Source organism: Oncorhynchus keta, unplaced genomic scaffold (genome assembly GCF_023373465.1).
Source record: "Oncorhynchus keta strain PuntledgeMale-10-30-2019 unplaced genomic scaffold, Oket_V2 Un_contig_13790_pilon_pilon, whole genome shotgun sequence".
NCBI classification, from domain to species: Eukaryota; Metazoa; Chordata; class Actinopteri; order Salmoniformes; family Salmonidae; genus Oncorhynchus; species Oncorhynchus keta.
This window is the reverse complement of record NW_026278361.1, coordinates 35550-53012: the sequence shown is the minus strand read 5'-3', so window position 1 is coordinate 53012 and position 17463 is coordinate 35550. Positions and strand designations below refer to the sequence as shown.

The following is a 17463-nucleotide window of genomic DNA, read 5'->3' as shown; positions in this document are numbered from 1 at the left end:
CCGAACTTCACCCTTACCCAGCTGGTAACCCAGGTACTTTGTCTCCTGTTTCGCCCACTCACACTTCAGGAGGTTAAGCGTGAGGCCTGCTTCATGAATCTTCCCCAGGACTCTGCTAAGATGCTGTATGTGCTCCTCCCAGGAGTGGCTGTAGATCACCACGTCGTCCAAGTAAGCAGCACAGTAATCGTCACAGTCCTGGAGGACCTTGTCCATCAGCCTCTGAAAGTCGCAGGGGCCCCATGAAGGCCAAACGGCATGACCTTGAACTGGAACAGGCCCATTGGTGTCCGGAATGCAGTGTAGGCCTTGGATTGTTCATCCAGGGCACCTGCCAGTACCCTTTGCAGAGATCCAATGTGGTGATGTAATGAGCTCTACCTATTCTCTCCAGTAAGTCGTCAATGCGGGGCATGGGATAGGCATCAAACTGGGAGATGGCATTCACCTTACGGAAGTCCATGCAGACGCGCAAAGAGCCATCCTTCTTTGGGACAATGACAATAGGGCTGCTCCATTCACTTGAAGATGGCTCGACAACATCCATCTCTATCATGGTGTGGACCTCTACCTTGAGGGCTACCACCAGCCTCTCAGGCACACGGTAAGGATGCTGGCGGACAGGGTTCTGGCCAGGTTTCAAACGAATGACGTGTTCTAGGACTTTGGTTCTTCCTGGTCTCTGACTGAAGAGGGCCGGATACTTGCCAAACAGCTGCTTCAGCTCATCTTGCTTGTCTTCTTCCAGGTGAGCCAGTATGACTTCTGCTCGTTCTTTCCATGCCTCTGTGACCCCATCCGACTCATCCTCTTCTACTCTGCGGACCAGAAAGGACTTTCCTTTGGAGAGTTCCTCTCTCTCCTCCCAGGCCTTGAGAAGGTTCACATGGTAGATTTGCTTTTTCTTACCCTTGTCCGGGTGCAGCACCTCGTAGGTCACTGGGCCCATCTTCCTCCCGATTAGGTACGGTCCTTGCCATTGTGCAAGGATCTTGCTGGTAGACGAGGGAAGGAGGAGCAGGACTTTCTGTCCTGGCTCAAACTCTCTGTGGCGAGCGTGCTGGTCATAGCCTCTCTTCTGGGCCTTCTGGGCTTGCTGAAGGTTTGCTCTAGCTTCCTCTCGGTACCGTTCCAACCTGTCTCGCATCTGGAGGACATACTGACAATCCCCTGTCCTGAGGTAGCTACTGGGAACCTTCCCAGCACTTCTTCAGCAGGTCCAGTGGTCCTTGCACTGGCCATCCATAGAGGAGTTCGAATGGCGAGAAACCTGTCGATGCCTGAGGCACCTCCCTGTAAGCAAAAAGCAGAAAGGGTAACCACTTATCCCAGTCTTTACCAGTGTCAGCCACAAACTTCTCAACATGTTCTTGAGCGTTTGATTGAATCTTCTACGAGCCCATCCGTTTGGGGATGGTAGGGAGTAGTCCTCAAGCCTTTAATGCCCAGCTGTCGGTGGAGTTGAACCATCAGTCAGCGAGGTGAAGTTTGTCCCTTGGTCCGTCAGGATTTCATCTGGGATTCCTACACGAGAGAAGAGCTGAACAAGAGCACTGATTATTTTTGGAGTGGTTATGGAACGGAGTGGGAAGGCTTCTGGGAACCGGGTGGCATAGTCACAGATCACCAATATATACTTGTAACCTGCACTACTCTTCTCCAAGGGTCCAACAATGTCCATTGCAATTCTCTTGAATGGGGTAGAGATAACTGGCAGTGAACATAGAGGAGCCCGCTCAGACCTACGGACAGCACTGGTTTTCTGGCACGTGGGGCATGATTTGCAGTATTTTTGTACATCAGTATACATGGAGGGCCAAAAGAAACGGGAGCCTAGCCTAAGATAGGTCTTATGTTGCCCTAGATGGCCTGCCCATGGAACTGTATGTGCAAGGTTGAGAACAAGTGGTCTACAGGTAGATGGCACCACCAACTTCCTGCTATCTGCCTCTGACCCAAGGTAGAGTATGTGGTTGTCTACTGTGTAAATCCCCCACATGAAGATTGACTGTCCCCAGCTAAGGCCTTGTCAAACAAACATTTCAAGGTTGCGTCAGACTTCTGCAGTGTAGCAAAATTTTGTGGAACATCCCATTGCACCTCTAACCCAGACACATCAGCAACAGGTACAGGGGTTCCCACATACTTCTCAAGACGCCGCTGGCGGGCGTGACTTTCTGGGCCCTTTGGTTCCCCCTCGCACAGACTATCACACAAGTCAGGCAGAGGTTGTAAACCAGCTTTGGCCTGGGCACGAGTGACAACTGAACATGCCATCTGAACATCAGACTGGCAAACTGACTGCTCATATAGCTGACCCCCACACTTCCCAACAGATCAGAGAGTACAGGCACATCCCTCCCCAAAATCATCTCAAAAGGTAGCTTCTCCATTACCCCAACTTTGAGGAGGTATTTCTGACCCTGAATCTCAACTGTGAGCTCAGCTGTGGGCTGCTGTGACTGGTCACCATGAACACATTGGATCAGTGTCTGATGACCATAATCAATGTCATTAACAGGTACATTACCTTTTCTGATCAATGACAGGGAACTGCCGGTGTCAATCATTGCAGTAAGACTTTTACCATTCACTTTTACAGGTACCAAGCATGACCCTTCCCGAGTCTGTCTATTCTGAACACCATCCCCCCTCTCTGGGTACATAACAGTAACCTGAGAGCTTGATTTACGTAGCGGACACATTGAAGCTTTGTGCCCCTGCTGCCGGCAGTAAAAACAGGTCAGACCCCTCCCATCAGAGCGAACTGCATGATCCCTTACCTCCCTCCCAGACACATAACCCCCAGAGTTACCTCCACCATCTCTGGCGTTTCTGATGTCCCTTGTGTCTCTGAGACTCCTTGGAGCGGGTGCTGCAGGTTGTGGTGGGCCCCCTTTACGTGCATTAAGATACTGCAGGGCAAGCTTGGCCGCCATAAGCCCGTCCTTGGGCTCGTGCTCTCGGACCCAGGTTCGAATGTCGTGTGGTAGAACTTGTAGAAGTTGCTCGAGGATGATGACCTCCCGATTTCGTCCTGTGTCTTCTCCCCGGTCGAACCCATCGTCGGTAGAGACCCTTGAGGCGGTGGTACGTCTCTGTCGGCGACTCACCCGATGGCGTTGATGCAGCTCTGGCGTTGACGGTAGGTTTCCGGTGAGATGTCAAACTTCACCAGCAGCGCTTCCTTCAAGCCCTTGTAGACATTGGACAGCCCCTCATCCATTGCTGTGTAAGCCTCTAAGGCCTTGCCCGTGAGCAATGGGACAAGCCTGCAGGCCCACTCTACCTCAGGCCACTGCCACGCCTTAGCCATGCGCTCAAACCTCAGCACGTAGTTTTCAATGTCCTCCCCCTGCTGGTATGAGGGCATCTTTGGCTCCTTCCTCAGGAATGCTGGAAGATGGACGTTAACACTGCTGGACTGGTCTCCTGGTGCTGGCCTCATTACTGCTTGGGGTGCCTGCTGTGGAGTTGAAGTCCCCGCTGCATCGAGCTTTGTCGTCCTGGTGTTGAAAGACACCATATTGGGCTCTCACTGACGAGTTCCGCCTGGTGGGAGCTGTGAGGATAGATTGGCGTAGGCCACGTAACTCCTGCTTGAGGTCTTCGTCCCTCCTCTCAAGGCAGGTGAAAAGTTGCTGAAAAAGGGTTACCATGGTTGGGTGTGGTTCTGGTCCCCCAACTGCTCCTTCAGTCAGCAGCTCACCCAGTTCTGGTTGTCTTTGGCCCTGCGGTCGGGCTCCTAGTTTCTCATACTTGACCTCTTCTTCACCAGACGATTCCATGGTATTCCACCCCGGTTCAACTTCAGGTACCTTTTTCTGACAGTTGATGCTGTTGCTGAGAACGCAATCCTGTACGCATTCCTTTACCTCTCTTGTTGGAATTCACTGATTTGCGGTACGCCATCCCACCACTGCCACCATATGTCACGAGAGTAGGCCAGAAGGCTAAACTGGATAACCTAACCTCTATCAAAATAAAAAGATGGCGGAACCGCAAAAGTTCTTCTGTGCAAAGGTGTTTATTTACAAGTGAATTCCGGAACAAAAAAACAACAGTACTGCCATCAACGTCTCACCTTATGGGACAGCTTAAAAACAATGCTGCCCCATCCACAGCTCAATCCAAAATAACCTCCCCATGACTGAAAGAGAGGCTCCTTTTGTAGGGCTAGCCCCTCCCCTCAGAACAATTAACCCTGGTTAATTAATCAATTAATAATACAAACATACATTTTCCATGAACTAAACATACTAAAGGATATACATTGCAACACGGTTTTAAACAATATCACAACATAACATTTACAACATTACATCACTACTGACAATATCTTTCAATATGCCCATGTGCATTAATGAGCCATTTGGGACAGGCACTATAAAGCCAACCCAATTCCCTGAGCTCGGGTCCTTTTCCAGCATACCCGGAAGCTACAGAGATGGAGAGCGAGAAACAGAACAAACAAACAATGCGCTCATCCACAACATTGATAAGTATAAAATGCATGCACCAAGACAGAAGTTAATTTGTGTGTCGACCCACATTGTTAACTTATCTTATAATGGCGCAGGGAGGAGTGATGAATATGTGTGTGTGTGTTAAAGAACCAAATGCTGCCCGCGGCCAGTGACGGACTTCTACGTCACAGACCGCCACAGGAAAGACCCAGAGTTACCTGTCTCTCATGAGGACCGCCACAGGAAAGACCCAGAGTTACCTGTCTCTCATGAGGACCGCCACAGGAAAGACCCAGAGTTACCTGTCTCTCATGAGGACCGCCACAGGAAAGACCCAGAGTTACCTGTCTCTCATGAGGACCGCCACAGGAAAGACCCAGAGTTACCTGTCTCTCATGAGGACCACCACAGGAAAGACCCAGAGTTACCTGTCTCTCATGAGGACCGCCACAGGAAAGACCCAGAGTTACCTGTCTCTCATGAGGACCGCCACAGGAAAGGACGACCCAGAGTTACCTCTGATGCAGAGGATCAGTTCATTAGAGTTACCTGTCTCTCATGAGGACCCGCCACAGGAAAGGACGACCCAGAGTTACCTCTGCTGCAGAGGATAAATTCATTAGAGATTAACGGCACCTCAGATTACAGCCCAAATTAATGCTTCACAGAGTTCAAGTAAGACACATCACAACATCAACTGTTCAGAGGAGACTGCGTGAATCAGGCCTTCATGGTCGAATTGCTGCAAAGAAACCACAACTAAAGGACACCAATAATACGAACAGACTTCCTTGAGCCGAGAAACACGAGCAACAGACATTAGACCGGTGGAAATCTGTTATTTTGGTCTGATGAGTCCATATTTGAGATTTTTGGTTCCAACCACCGTCTGAGTGAGACTCAGAGTAGGTGAACGGATGATCTCTGCACGTGTGGTCCCCACCGTGAAGCATGGAGGAGGAGGTGGTGTGGGGTGCTTTGCTGGTGACACTGTGATTTATTTAGATTTCAAGGCATACTTAACCAGTATGGCTATCACAGCATTCTGCAGCAATACTCCATCCCATCTGGTTTGCGCTTAGTGGGACTATCATTTGTTCTTCAACAGGACAATGATGCAAACACACCTCCAGGCTGTGTAAGGGCTATTTGACCAAGAAGGAGAGTGATGAACTACTGCATCTGATGACTTGGCCTCCACAATCACCTGACCTCAACCCAATTGAGATGAGTTGGACCGCAGAGTGAAGAAAAATCAGCCAACAAGTGCTCCGCACATGTGGGAACTCTTTCAAGACTGTTGGAAAAGCATTCCTTATGAAGCTGGTTGAGAGAATGCCAAGATTTTTCAGAGCTGTCATCAAGGCAAAGGGTGGCTACTTTGAAGAATCTAAAATATATTTTGATTTTAACACTTTTTGATTACTACATGATTCCATATGTGTTTCATAGTTTTGATGTCTTCAGTATTATTTTACTGTTGAAAATAGTACATTACTACCCAAACCCACTCTACATGATCTAACTCTACTACCCTAACCCACTCTACATGATCTAACTCTACTAGCCTAACCGACTCTACATGATCTGACTCTACTACCCTAACCGACTCTACATGATCTGACTCTACTACCCTAACCGACTCTACATGATCTAACTCTACTACCCAAACCCACTCTACATGATCTAACTCTACTACCCTAACCCACTCTACATGATCTAACTCTACTAGCCTAACCGACTCTACATGATCTGACTCTACTACCCTAACCCACTCTACGTGATCTAACTCTACTACCCTAACTCTACTACCCTAACCCACTCTCTACGTGATCTAACTCTACTACCCTAACCCACTCTGTCATTTAACTCTACTACCCTAACCCACTCTACGTGATCTAACTCTCTACCCTACTACTCGTCATTTACTCTACTACCCTAACCCACTCTACGTGATCTAACTCTACTACCCTAACCCACTCTGTCATTTAACTCTACTACCCTAACCCACTCTACGTGATCTAACTCTACTACCCTAACCCACTCTACGTGATCTAACTCTACTACCCTAACCCACTCTACGTGATCTAACTCTACTACCCTAACCCACTCTACGTGATCTAACTCTACTACCCTAACCCACTCTACGTGATCTAACTCTACTACCCTAACCCACTCTACGTGATCTAACTCTACTACCCTAACCCACTCTACGTGATCTAACTCTACTACCCTAACCCACTCTACGTGATCTAACTCTACTACCCTAACCCACTCTACGTGATCTAACTCTACTACCCGAACCCACTCTATGTGATCTAACTCTACTACCCTAACCCACTCTACGTGATCTAACTCTACTACCCCAACCCACTCTACGTGATCTAACTCTACTACCCTAACCCACTCTACTACCCTAACCCACTCTACGTGATCTAACTCTACTACCCGAACCCACTCTACTACCCTAACCCACTCCATCTAACTCTACTACCCTAACCCACTCTACTACCCTAACCCACTCTACGTGATCTACTACCCGAACCCACTCTACTACCCTAACCCACTCTACGTGATCTAACTCTACTACCCTAACCCACTCTACTACCCTAACCCACTGATCTACTCTACTACCCTAAACCCACTCTACTACCCGAACCCACTCTACTACCCTAACCCACTCTACGTGATCTAACTCTACTACCCGAACCCACTCTACTACCCTAACCCACTCTACTACCCTACTACCCAACTACCACTCTACTACCCTAACCCACTCTACGTGATCTAACTCTACTACCTAACCCCTCTACTACCCTAACCCACTGCTCTGATCTAACTAACTACTACCCTAACCCACTCTACTACCCTAACCCACTCTACGTGATCTAACTCTACTACCCTAACCCACTACTACCCCAATCTCCAGGCTTCACTGAAGTTTACTACCCTAACCCACTCTACGTGATCTAACTCTACTACCCTAACCCATCTACTACCCTAACCCACTCTACCAGGCTGAACCCACTCTACTACCCTAACCCACTGTACTACCCGAACCCAAATACCTAAACCCACTCCATTAACTCCAAACCCCGATTTGATCTAATGCTCTGTGCTCTAAGGACTAAGGTCATGTGATGTATTGTCAGGCCGCACATCTAGGGAGACTTTCTACCCTCTCCCTGAGCCCCAGGATCTGTTCCAGGCTTCACAGATGAAGTTTGAGGACTTTCAGAAGGATCTGACCAGGCTGAAGAAGGACCTTCGAGGTAACTGTACTGGTCCAAAATATAAACACATCCATTTCAAAGACTTGACTTGAGTTCACAGTTCATATAAGGAAATCAGTCAATTGAAATAAATAAATTAGGCCCACATCTATGGATTTCACATGACTGGGAATACAGTCTGTTGGTCACAGATATACACTACATGACTGGGAATACAGTCTGTTGGTCACAGATATACACTACATGACTGGGAATACAGTCTGTTGGTCACAGATATACACTACATGACTGGGAATACAGTCTGTTGGTCACAGATATACACTACATGACTGGGAATACAGTCTGTTGGTCACAGATATACACTACATGACTGGGAATACAGTCTGTTGGTCACAGATACACACTACATGACTGGGAATACAGTCTGCTGGTCACAGATACACACTACATGACTGGGAATACAGTCTGTTGGTCACAGATACACTACATGACTGGGAATACAGTCTGTCGGTCACAGATACACACTACATGACTGGGAATACAGTCTGTTGGTCACAGATATACACTACATGACTGGGAATACAGTCTGCTGGTCACAGATATACACTACATGACTGGGAATACAGTCTGTCGGTCACAGATACACACTACATGACTGGGAATACAGTCTGCTGGTCACAGATATACACTACATGACTGGGAATACAGACTGTTGGTCACAGATACACACTACATGACTGGGAATACAGTCTGTTGGTCACAGATACACACTACATGACTGGGAATACAGTCTGTTGGTCACAGATATACACTACATGACTGGGAATACAGTCTGTTGGTCACAGATATACACTACATGACTGGGAATACAGTCTGTTGGTCACAGATACACACTACATGACTGGGAATACAGTCTGTTGGTCACAGATATACACTACATGACTGGGAATACAGTCTGTTGGTCACAGATACACACTACATGACTGGGAATACAGTCTGTTGGTCACAGATACACACTACATGACTGGGAATACAGTCTGTTGGTCACAGATATACACTACATGACTGGGAATACAGTCTGTTGGTCACAGATACACACTACATGACTGGGAATACAGTCTGTTGGTCACAGATATACACTACATGACTGGGAATACAGTCTGTTGGTCACAGATATACACTACATGACTGGGAATACAGTCTGTTGGTCACAGATATACACTACATGACTGGGAATACAGTCTGTTGGTCACAGATATACACTACATGACTGGGAATACAGTCTGTTGGTCACAGATATACACTACATGACTGGGAATACAGATATACATCTGTTGGTCACAGATATACACTACATGACTGGGAATACAGTCTGTTGGTCACAGATATACACTACATGACTGGGAATACAGTCTGCCGGTCACAGATACACACTACATGACTGGGAATACAGTCTGCTGGTCACAGATACACACTACATGACTGGGAATACAGTCTGCCGGTCACAGATATACACTACATGACTGGGAATACAGTCTGTCGGTCACAGATACACACTACATGACTGGGAATACAGTCTGTTGGTCACAGATATACACTACATGACTGGGAATACAGTCTGCTGGTCACAGATATACACTACATGACTGGGAATACAGTCTGTCGGTCACAGATACACACTACATGACTGGGAATACAGTCTGCTGGTCACAGATATACACTACATGACTGGGAATACAGTCTGTTGGTCACAGATATACACTACATGACTGGGAATACAGTCTGTTGGTCACAGATACACACTACATGACTGGGAATACAGTCTGTTGGTCACAGATATACACTACATGACTGGGAATACAGTCTGTTGGTCACAGATATACACTACATGACTGGGAATACAGTCTGTTGGTCACAGATACACACTACATGACTGGGAATACAGTCTGTTGGTCACAGATATACACTACATGACTGGGAATACAGTCTGTTGGTCACAGATACACACTACATGACTGGGAATACAGTCTGTTGGTCACAGATACACACTACATGACTGGGAATACAGTCTGTTGGTCACAGATACACACTACATGACTGGGAATACAGTCTGTTGGTCACAGATATACACTACATGACTGGGAATACAGTCTGTTGGTCACAGATACACACTACATGACTGGGAATACAGTCTGTTGGTCACAGATATACACTACATGACTGGGAATACAGTCTGTTGGTCACAGATACACACTACATGACTGGGAATACAGTCTGTTGGTCACAGATATACACTACATGACTGGGAATACAGTCTGTTGGTCACAGATATACACTACATGACTGGGAATACAGTCTGTTGGTCACAGATATACACTACATGACTGGGAATACAGTCTGTTGGTCACAGATATACACTACATGACTGGGAATACAGTCTGTTGGTCACAGATATACACTACATGACTGGGAATACAGTCTGTTGGTCACAGATATACACTACATGACTGGGAATACAGTCTGTTGGTCACAGATATACACTACATGACTGGGAATACAGTCTGTTGGTCACAGATACACACTACATGACTGGGAATACAGTCTGTTGGTCACAGATACAATTCATGACCAAAAGTATGTGAACACCTGGTCGTCGAACATCTCATTCCAGAATCATCTGCATTAATTAATATGTCCCCCCTTTGCTGCTATAACAGCCTCCACTCTTCTGGGAAGGCTTTCCACTAGATGCTGAAACATTGCTGGGAGGGGACTTGCTTCTAGTCAGCCTCAAGCATTTGTGAAGTCAGGCACTGATGTTGGGCGATTAGGCCTGGCTCGCAGTCTGCGTTCCAATTCATCCCAAAGGTGTTGGATGTCATTGTATTCTGTAGCGTTAAGATTTCCCTTTACTGGAACTAACAGCCCCGGACCATTATTCCTCCTCCACCAAACTTTACAGTTGGCACCATGCATTGGGGAAGGTAACGTTCTCCTAGCATCCGCCAAACTTTACAGCTGGTACCATGCATTGGGGAAGGTAACGTTCTCCTAGCATCCTCCAAACTTTACAGTGGGTACCATGCATTGGGGAAAGTAACGTTCTCCTAGCATCCTCCAAACTTTACAGTTGGTACCATGCATTGGGGAAAGTAACGTTCTCCTAGCATCCACCAAACTTTACAGTTGGTACCATGCATTGGGGAAAGTAACGTTCTCCTAGCATCCTCCAAACCCAGATTTGGCTGTCGGACTGCCAGATGGTGAAGCGTGATTCATCACTCCAGAGAACGCGTTTCCACTGTTCCAGAGTCCAATGGTGGTGAGCTTTACACCACTCTAACCTGCGCTTGGCATTGTAAATGGTGATCTTAGGCTTGTGTGTGGCTGCTGCCTCTCCTAGCCCCCCCCCACCCCCCCCCGCATCTCCTAGGCCCCCCCACCTCTCCTAGGCCCTCTACCCCGTACCTCCCTGGTGTTCCAGAACACTGCTTCTAATGCCAGCCAGGCCAGGGAGGGAGTTGCACCAGGCTTGTTTGTAGTGTTTAGCACTCTGTAAAGCCCACTCCTACACCACGCCTGTATGTTTCTTCTCCATGGCCCTTGGGGAAAGTAAGTCTGTTGGTCCTAGCATCCACCAAACTTTACAGTTGGTACCATGCATTGGGGAAGGTAACGTTCTCCTAGCATCCACCAAACTTTACAGTTGGTACCATGCATTGGGGAAAGTAACGTTCTCTAGCATCCTCCAAACCCAGATTTGGCTGTCGGACTGCCAGATGGTGAATACAGTGATTCATCACTCCAGAGAACAGCGTTTCCACTGTTCCAGAGTCCAATGGTGGTGAGCTTTACACCACTCTAACCTGCGCTTGGCATTGTAAATGGTGATCTTAGGCCTGCTTGTGTGTGGCTGCTGCCTCTCCTAGCCCCCCACCCCCCGCATCTCCTAGGCCCCCCACCTCTCCTAGGCCCTCTACCCCGTACCTCCCTGGTGTTCCAGAACACTGCTTCTAATGAGCCAGGCCAGGTGAGTTTGCACCAGGCTTGTTTGTAGTGTTTAGCTCTCTGTAAAGCCCACTCCTACACCACGCCTGTATGTTTCTCCCTAGGCCCTCTGCTTGTTTGACCGTTACCTTGTCCTCATCATACAGGGGTGGCTTGAATTATTATGCTAATTATCCAGGGAGCTTCAGACATAAGGACTCCACTTCCTTGTGTAAATATTGATGTAAATGTAGTGTACAGCGCTGGCAGAGAACAGGGCTTTGAACACAGTGTGTAAACTACAAGTTATTTCCTGAAGGTCAAGCATTTAGAAGGCTGGAAGTTGTTAACACATTGGAAATGGTAAACAGATCTCTCTCTCTCTCTCTCTCTCTCTCTCTCTCTCTCTCTCTCTCGCCTCTCTCGCCCTCTCTCTGACTCGCCCTCTCTCTCTCGGTCCAGATCTCTCTCTCTCGCCTGGGAATACGCCTCTCATCTCGCTCTACTCTCTCTCTCGCCCTCTACAGTCTCTCTGGTCACTCTATACACTCTCATGACTGGGAATCTCTCTGTCTCTCACCCTCTCTACACTCTCTGCCCTCTCTCTCTCTCTGGCCCTCTCTCTCTCTCTCGCCCTCAGTCTCTCTCTCTCGCCCTCTCTCTCAAAGTCTCTCTCTCGCCTCTCTCTCTCACAGATATACTCTCGACTGGGAACTCTCTCTCTCACAGATATACACTACATGCTCTCTCACTGGGAATACAGTCTGTCTCTCGTCACAGATACACACTCTTTTCAAACAGTCTCTGGTCGCGCTCTCTCTCTCTGTGAACACCTGGCTCCTTTCTCTCATTCTCTCAAACAATTTTTAAAGTCCCCCTTGCTGCTATAACAGACTTCTCACCCTGTTCCGCTATTCCTGGACTGTTCTCATCCCAAGCATTTGTGAAGTCAGGCACCAGATGAAACCTGACCGTCTACACATCCCAAAGGTCACTGCTGTCACAGCCCCTGACTTCGCACTGGCCAGGGAGAGGTCCAGGGCAATTCTACGCTGGGGAAGGTAACGCTTCAGGACAGAACCAGATTGGGAAGGGTCATTTGCTGGCCATTTTCTCTCTGATTCTTCATTGTTTTTATGTGGTTCCAAGCAGCTCATGTGAGATGGGGAAGAACGGAGCATCCTCCAAACTTCTAGGTACCATGCATTGGGAAAGTAACGAGCATCCACCAAACTTACAGTTTCTACCTGAACTCTGACAGCTTGGCTGCATCCCAAATGCCACTCTATTTCCCTATATAAACCTAGTGCACTATACCCAGGGAATAGCGATGGCTGAAGTTCATCATAGAGAAGGGCTGTTCCAGAGTCCACGGTGGTGTTCTACACCATAGGGAATAGGGCTGTAGTGTACTATATAGGGCTGTAGTATAAAGTAGTGTTCTATATAGGGAATAGTTCTGTTATACAAGTAGTGGACTATATAGGGAATAGGGCTCTTTTGTAGTGTTTAAAGTAGTGCACTATATAGAGAATCTCCCTAGGCCCTCTGCTTGTAGTATAAAGTAGTGTACTATATCCAGGGAGTCAGACATAGGGCTGTAGTATTGATGTAAATGTAGTGCACAGCGGCTAAGGAATAGGGCTGTAGTATAAAGTAGTGTTATATAGGGCTGTAGCATAAAGGCATGCTACATGCCAGAATGGGGAACCATGCTAGATGCCAGAATGGGGAACCTCGCCCTAGATGACAGAATGGGCACCATGCTAGATGCCAGCCTGGGCACCATGCTAGATGCCAGCTCTCTCTCTCTGGGCACCTCTGCTAGATGCCAGAAAGTCTCTCTCGCGCACTCTCTCTGTAACTGCTCCCTTTCTTTCTCAAAACAATTTTTTAAAGAAAAGACTTCTCACCCTGTTCCCGCTATTCCTGGACTGTTTCTCATCCCAATGTCTGTCTTATCAACCAACCAGATGAAACCTGACCCGTCTACACTGAGGTCACTGCTGTCATCGCGCAGGCCAGGAGAGGTCAGGGCAGCAGGCTATTTCAGGACAGAACCAGATCAGGGTCATTTGGGCCATTTTCTCTCTGATTCTTCATTGTTTTTATGTGGTTCCAAGCAGCTCATGATGAGATGAGGAAGCAGGAGAGAGTTGTGTAAACACATCCTAGTTTCTACCCTGAACTCTGACAGCTTGGCTGCATCCAAATGCCACTCTATTCCCTATATAAACCTAGTGCACTATACAGGGAATAGGGCTGTAGTGTACTATATAGGGCTGTAGTATGAAGTAGTGTTCTATATAGGAATAGGGCTGTAGTGTACTATATAGGGCTGTAGTATAAAGTAGTGTTCTATATAGGGAATAGGGTTCTGTTATAAAGTAGTGCACTATATAGGGAATAGGGCTGTAGTATAAAGTAGTGTACTATATAGGGAATAGGGCTGTAGTATAAAGTAGTACTATATAGGGCAATAGGGCTGTAGTATAAAGTAGTGCACTAGAATAGGGCTGTAGCATAAACCATGCTACATGCCAGAATGGGGAACCATGCTAGATGCCAGAATGGGCACCATGCTGAGAATGGGCACCATGCTAGATGCCAGAATGGGCACCATGCTAGATGCCAGAATGGGCACCATGCTAGATGCCAGAATGGGCACCATGCTTGATGACAGAATGGGCACCATGCTTGATGACAGAATGGGCACCATGCTTGATGACAGAATGGGCACCATGCTTGATGACAGAATGGGCACCATGCTTGATGACAGAATGGGCACCATGCTTGATGACAGAATGGGCACCATGCTTGATGACAGAATGGGCACCATGCTTGATGACAGAATGGGCACCATGCTTGATGACAGAATGGGCACCATGCTTGATGACAGAATGGGCACCATGCTTGATGACAGAATGGGCACCATGCTTGATGACAGAATGGGCACCATGCTTGATGACAGAATGGGCACCATGCTTGATGACAGAATGGGCACCATGCTTGATGACAGAATGGGCACCATGCTTGATGACAGAATGGGCACCATGCTTGATGCCAGAATGGGCACCATGCTAGATGCCAGAATGGGTACCATGCTAGATGCCAGAATGGGTACCATGCTAGATGCCAGAATGGGTACCATGCTAGATGCCAGAATGGGCACCATGCTAGATGCCAGAATGGGCACCATGCTAGACGCCAGAATGGGCACCATGCTAGACGCCAGAATGGGCACCATGCTAGACGCCAGAATGGGCACCATGCTAGACGCCAGAATGGGCACCATGCTAGACGCCAGAATGGGCACCATGCTAGACGCCAGAATGGGCACCATGCTAGACGCCAGAATGGGCACCATGCTAGACGCCAGAATGGGCACCATGCTAGACGCCAGAATGGGCACCATGCTAGACGCCAGAATGGGCACCATGCTAGACGCCAGAATTGGGCACCATGCTAGAGCTATCAGAATTGGGGCACAGTGCTAGACGCTCATTGAACCTTGGGCACCATGCTAGACGCCAGAATTGGGCACCATGCTAGACGCAGAGAGGGCACCATGCTAGACGCCAGAATGGGCACCATGCTAGACGCCAGACGCCAGAATTGGGCACCATGCTAGACGCCAGAATTGGGCACCATGCTAGACGCCAGAATTGGGCACCATGCTAGACGCCAGAATTGGGGCACCATGCTAGACGCCAGAATGGGCACCATGCTTAGCGCGATTCAGAATTGGGTCAATGCTAGACGCGTTCCCTAATGAGAATTGGGCACCATGGACTAGACGCCAGAATGGGCACCATGCCGAGGTGCGCCAGAATGGGCACCATGCTTAGCTCGAGAGTTAGCTCTTGTTCCCGAAGGAGGCTGTCAATAGAGGTTTTAGTCGGTTCATGCCTTCACATTTACATACATTTAGTCATTTGCAGGGCCATGCGAACCTTTTTGCAAAGACCTGTAACATTCTACTGTCACTTCTGTTGGGGACGGAGGAGGGCGGCGCGTCCCTAGGAGGCGGAGGAGGCGGCCCCTCCGTTCGATTGGCGGGGTCACTCCAGGAATGGATGGATGGCGTCGTCCCGAGGTTTCACTAACTTGAACAATATTGTCTTAGACGTGGCTGGATGATCTCTGACTCAGCTGTTCCACTGTTCATACCGACCATAACTTTGCTCCATGGGCTGGATGATGACGCTCTGCAAAACGCTGTAGACTCCATGGGATGATGAGGGCATGTGAAATTGGAGGTGGCGAAGAGAACCGAATGGTGTTCTGTGGATTCTCCATGTGGATGGATTGGCTCAATGTCCAGTCACTCATGAATGAGATGGATGAGCGTCGTCCGAGAGTCTTCTTATCAGAAAGACTTGAACAATATAATGTCTTAGTGATTCGTGCTGGCTGGATGATGACGCTCTGCATGTTGTACTCTGTGGATTCTCCATGAGTGGCAGGATCAGACGACAGCTTCTGGAAAAAGTGTTTTTTTTTTTCATGAATAACTGGTTTGCTGCTTCAAGTTAAGGAAATCTTGTGCTTTTGATCACCTGGTTTTAAATGCTGGGTGACTTCAAACCGTCCCACCTGTATTCTACCAACACATCTCCTGTTAAAACCCCAGACCACCTGTATCCTACCAACACATCTCCTGTTAAAACTCCAGACCACCTGTATCCTACCAACACATCTCCTGTTAAAACCCCAGACCACCTGTATCCTACCAACACATCTCCCTGTTAAAACCCCAGACCACCTGTATCCTACCAACACATCTCCTGTTAAAACCCCAGACCGCCTGTATCCTACCAACACATCTCCTGTTAAAACTCCAGACCACCTGTATCCTACCAACACATCTCCTGTTAAAACTCCAGACCACCTGTATCCTACCAACACATCTCCTGTTAAAACCCCAGACCACCTGTATCCTACCAACACATCTCCTGTTAAAACCCAGACCACCTGTATCCTACCAACACATCTCCTGTTAAAACCCCAGACCACCTGTATCCTACCAACACATCTCCTGTTAAAACCCCAGACCACCTGTATCCTACCAACACATCTCCTGTTAAAACTCCAGACCACCTGTATCCTACCAACACATCTCCTGTTAAAACCCCAGACCACCTGTATCCTACCAACACATCTCCTGTTAAAACTCCAGACCACCTGTATCCTACCAACACATCTCCCAGACCCCTGTTCCTAAAACCCCTGTTAGACCACCTGTATCCTACCAACACATCTCCTGTTAAAACTCCAGACCACCTGTATCCTACCAACACATCTCCTGTGCCCCTATGGGGCGGTAAAACCCCAGACCACCTGTATCCTACCAACACATCTCCTGTTAAAACTCCAGACCCCCTCACTCTGTTAAACTCCTGTATCCTAAACACAAGAAACGACCACTCAGTTAAACCCCAGACCACCTGTATCCTACCAACACATCTCCTGTTAAACTCCAGACCAAATCCTACCAGCACATCTCCTGTTCTCCAGACCACCTGTATCCTACCAAGACTCCTGTTAAACCCCCGAGACCACCTCTATCCTGCCAACACATCTCCAATGAAAAGACCACCTGTATCCTACAACACATCTCCTGTTAAAACCCCAGACCCCTCTCGTCTACCAACACATCTCCTGAAAACCCCAGACCACCTGTATCCTACAATCTCCTGAAAACCCCAGACCACCTGTATCCTACAAGACATCTCCTGTTAAAACCCCAGACCACCTGTATCCTTCACACATCTGTA

At 48.0% G+C, this 17463-nt stretch overlaps 1 protein-coding gene across 1 annotated transcript in view; it reads left to right on the top strand.

The window, feature by feature from the left end:
- The first annotated feature begins 1258 nt into the window (after positions 1 to 1258).
- The window catches only part of LOC127918221 (formin-2-like), a 29969-nt gene continuing 13764 nt past the window's right edge, over positions 1259 to 17463 (top strand). Inside the window, exons 1-2 of the mRNA XM_052501485.1 lie at positions 1259 to 1295; positions 7619 to 7738. Coding sequence (XP_052357445.1) covers positions 1259 to 1295; positions 7619 to 7738 — 157 coding nt within the window. The remainder of the gene's footprint in view (positions 1296 to 7618; positions 7739 to 17463) is intronic.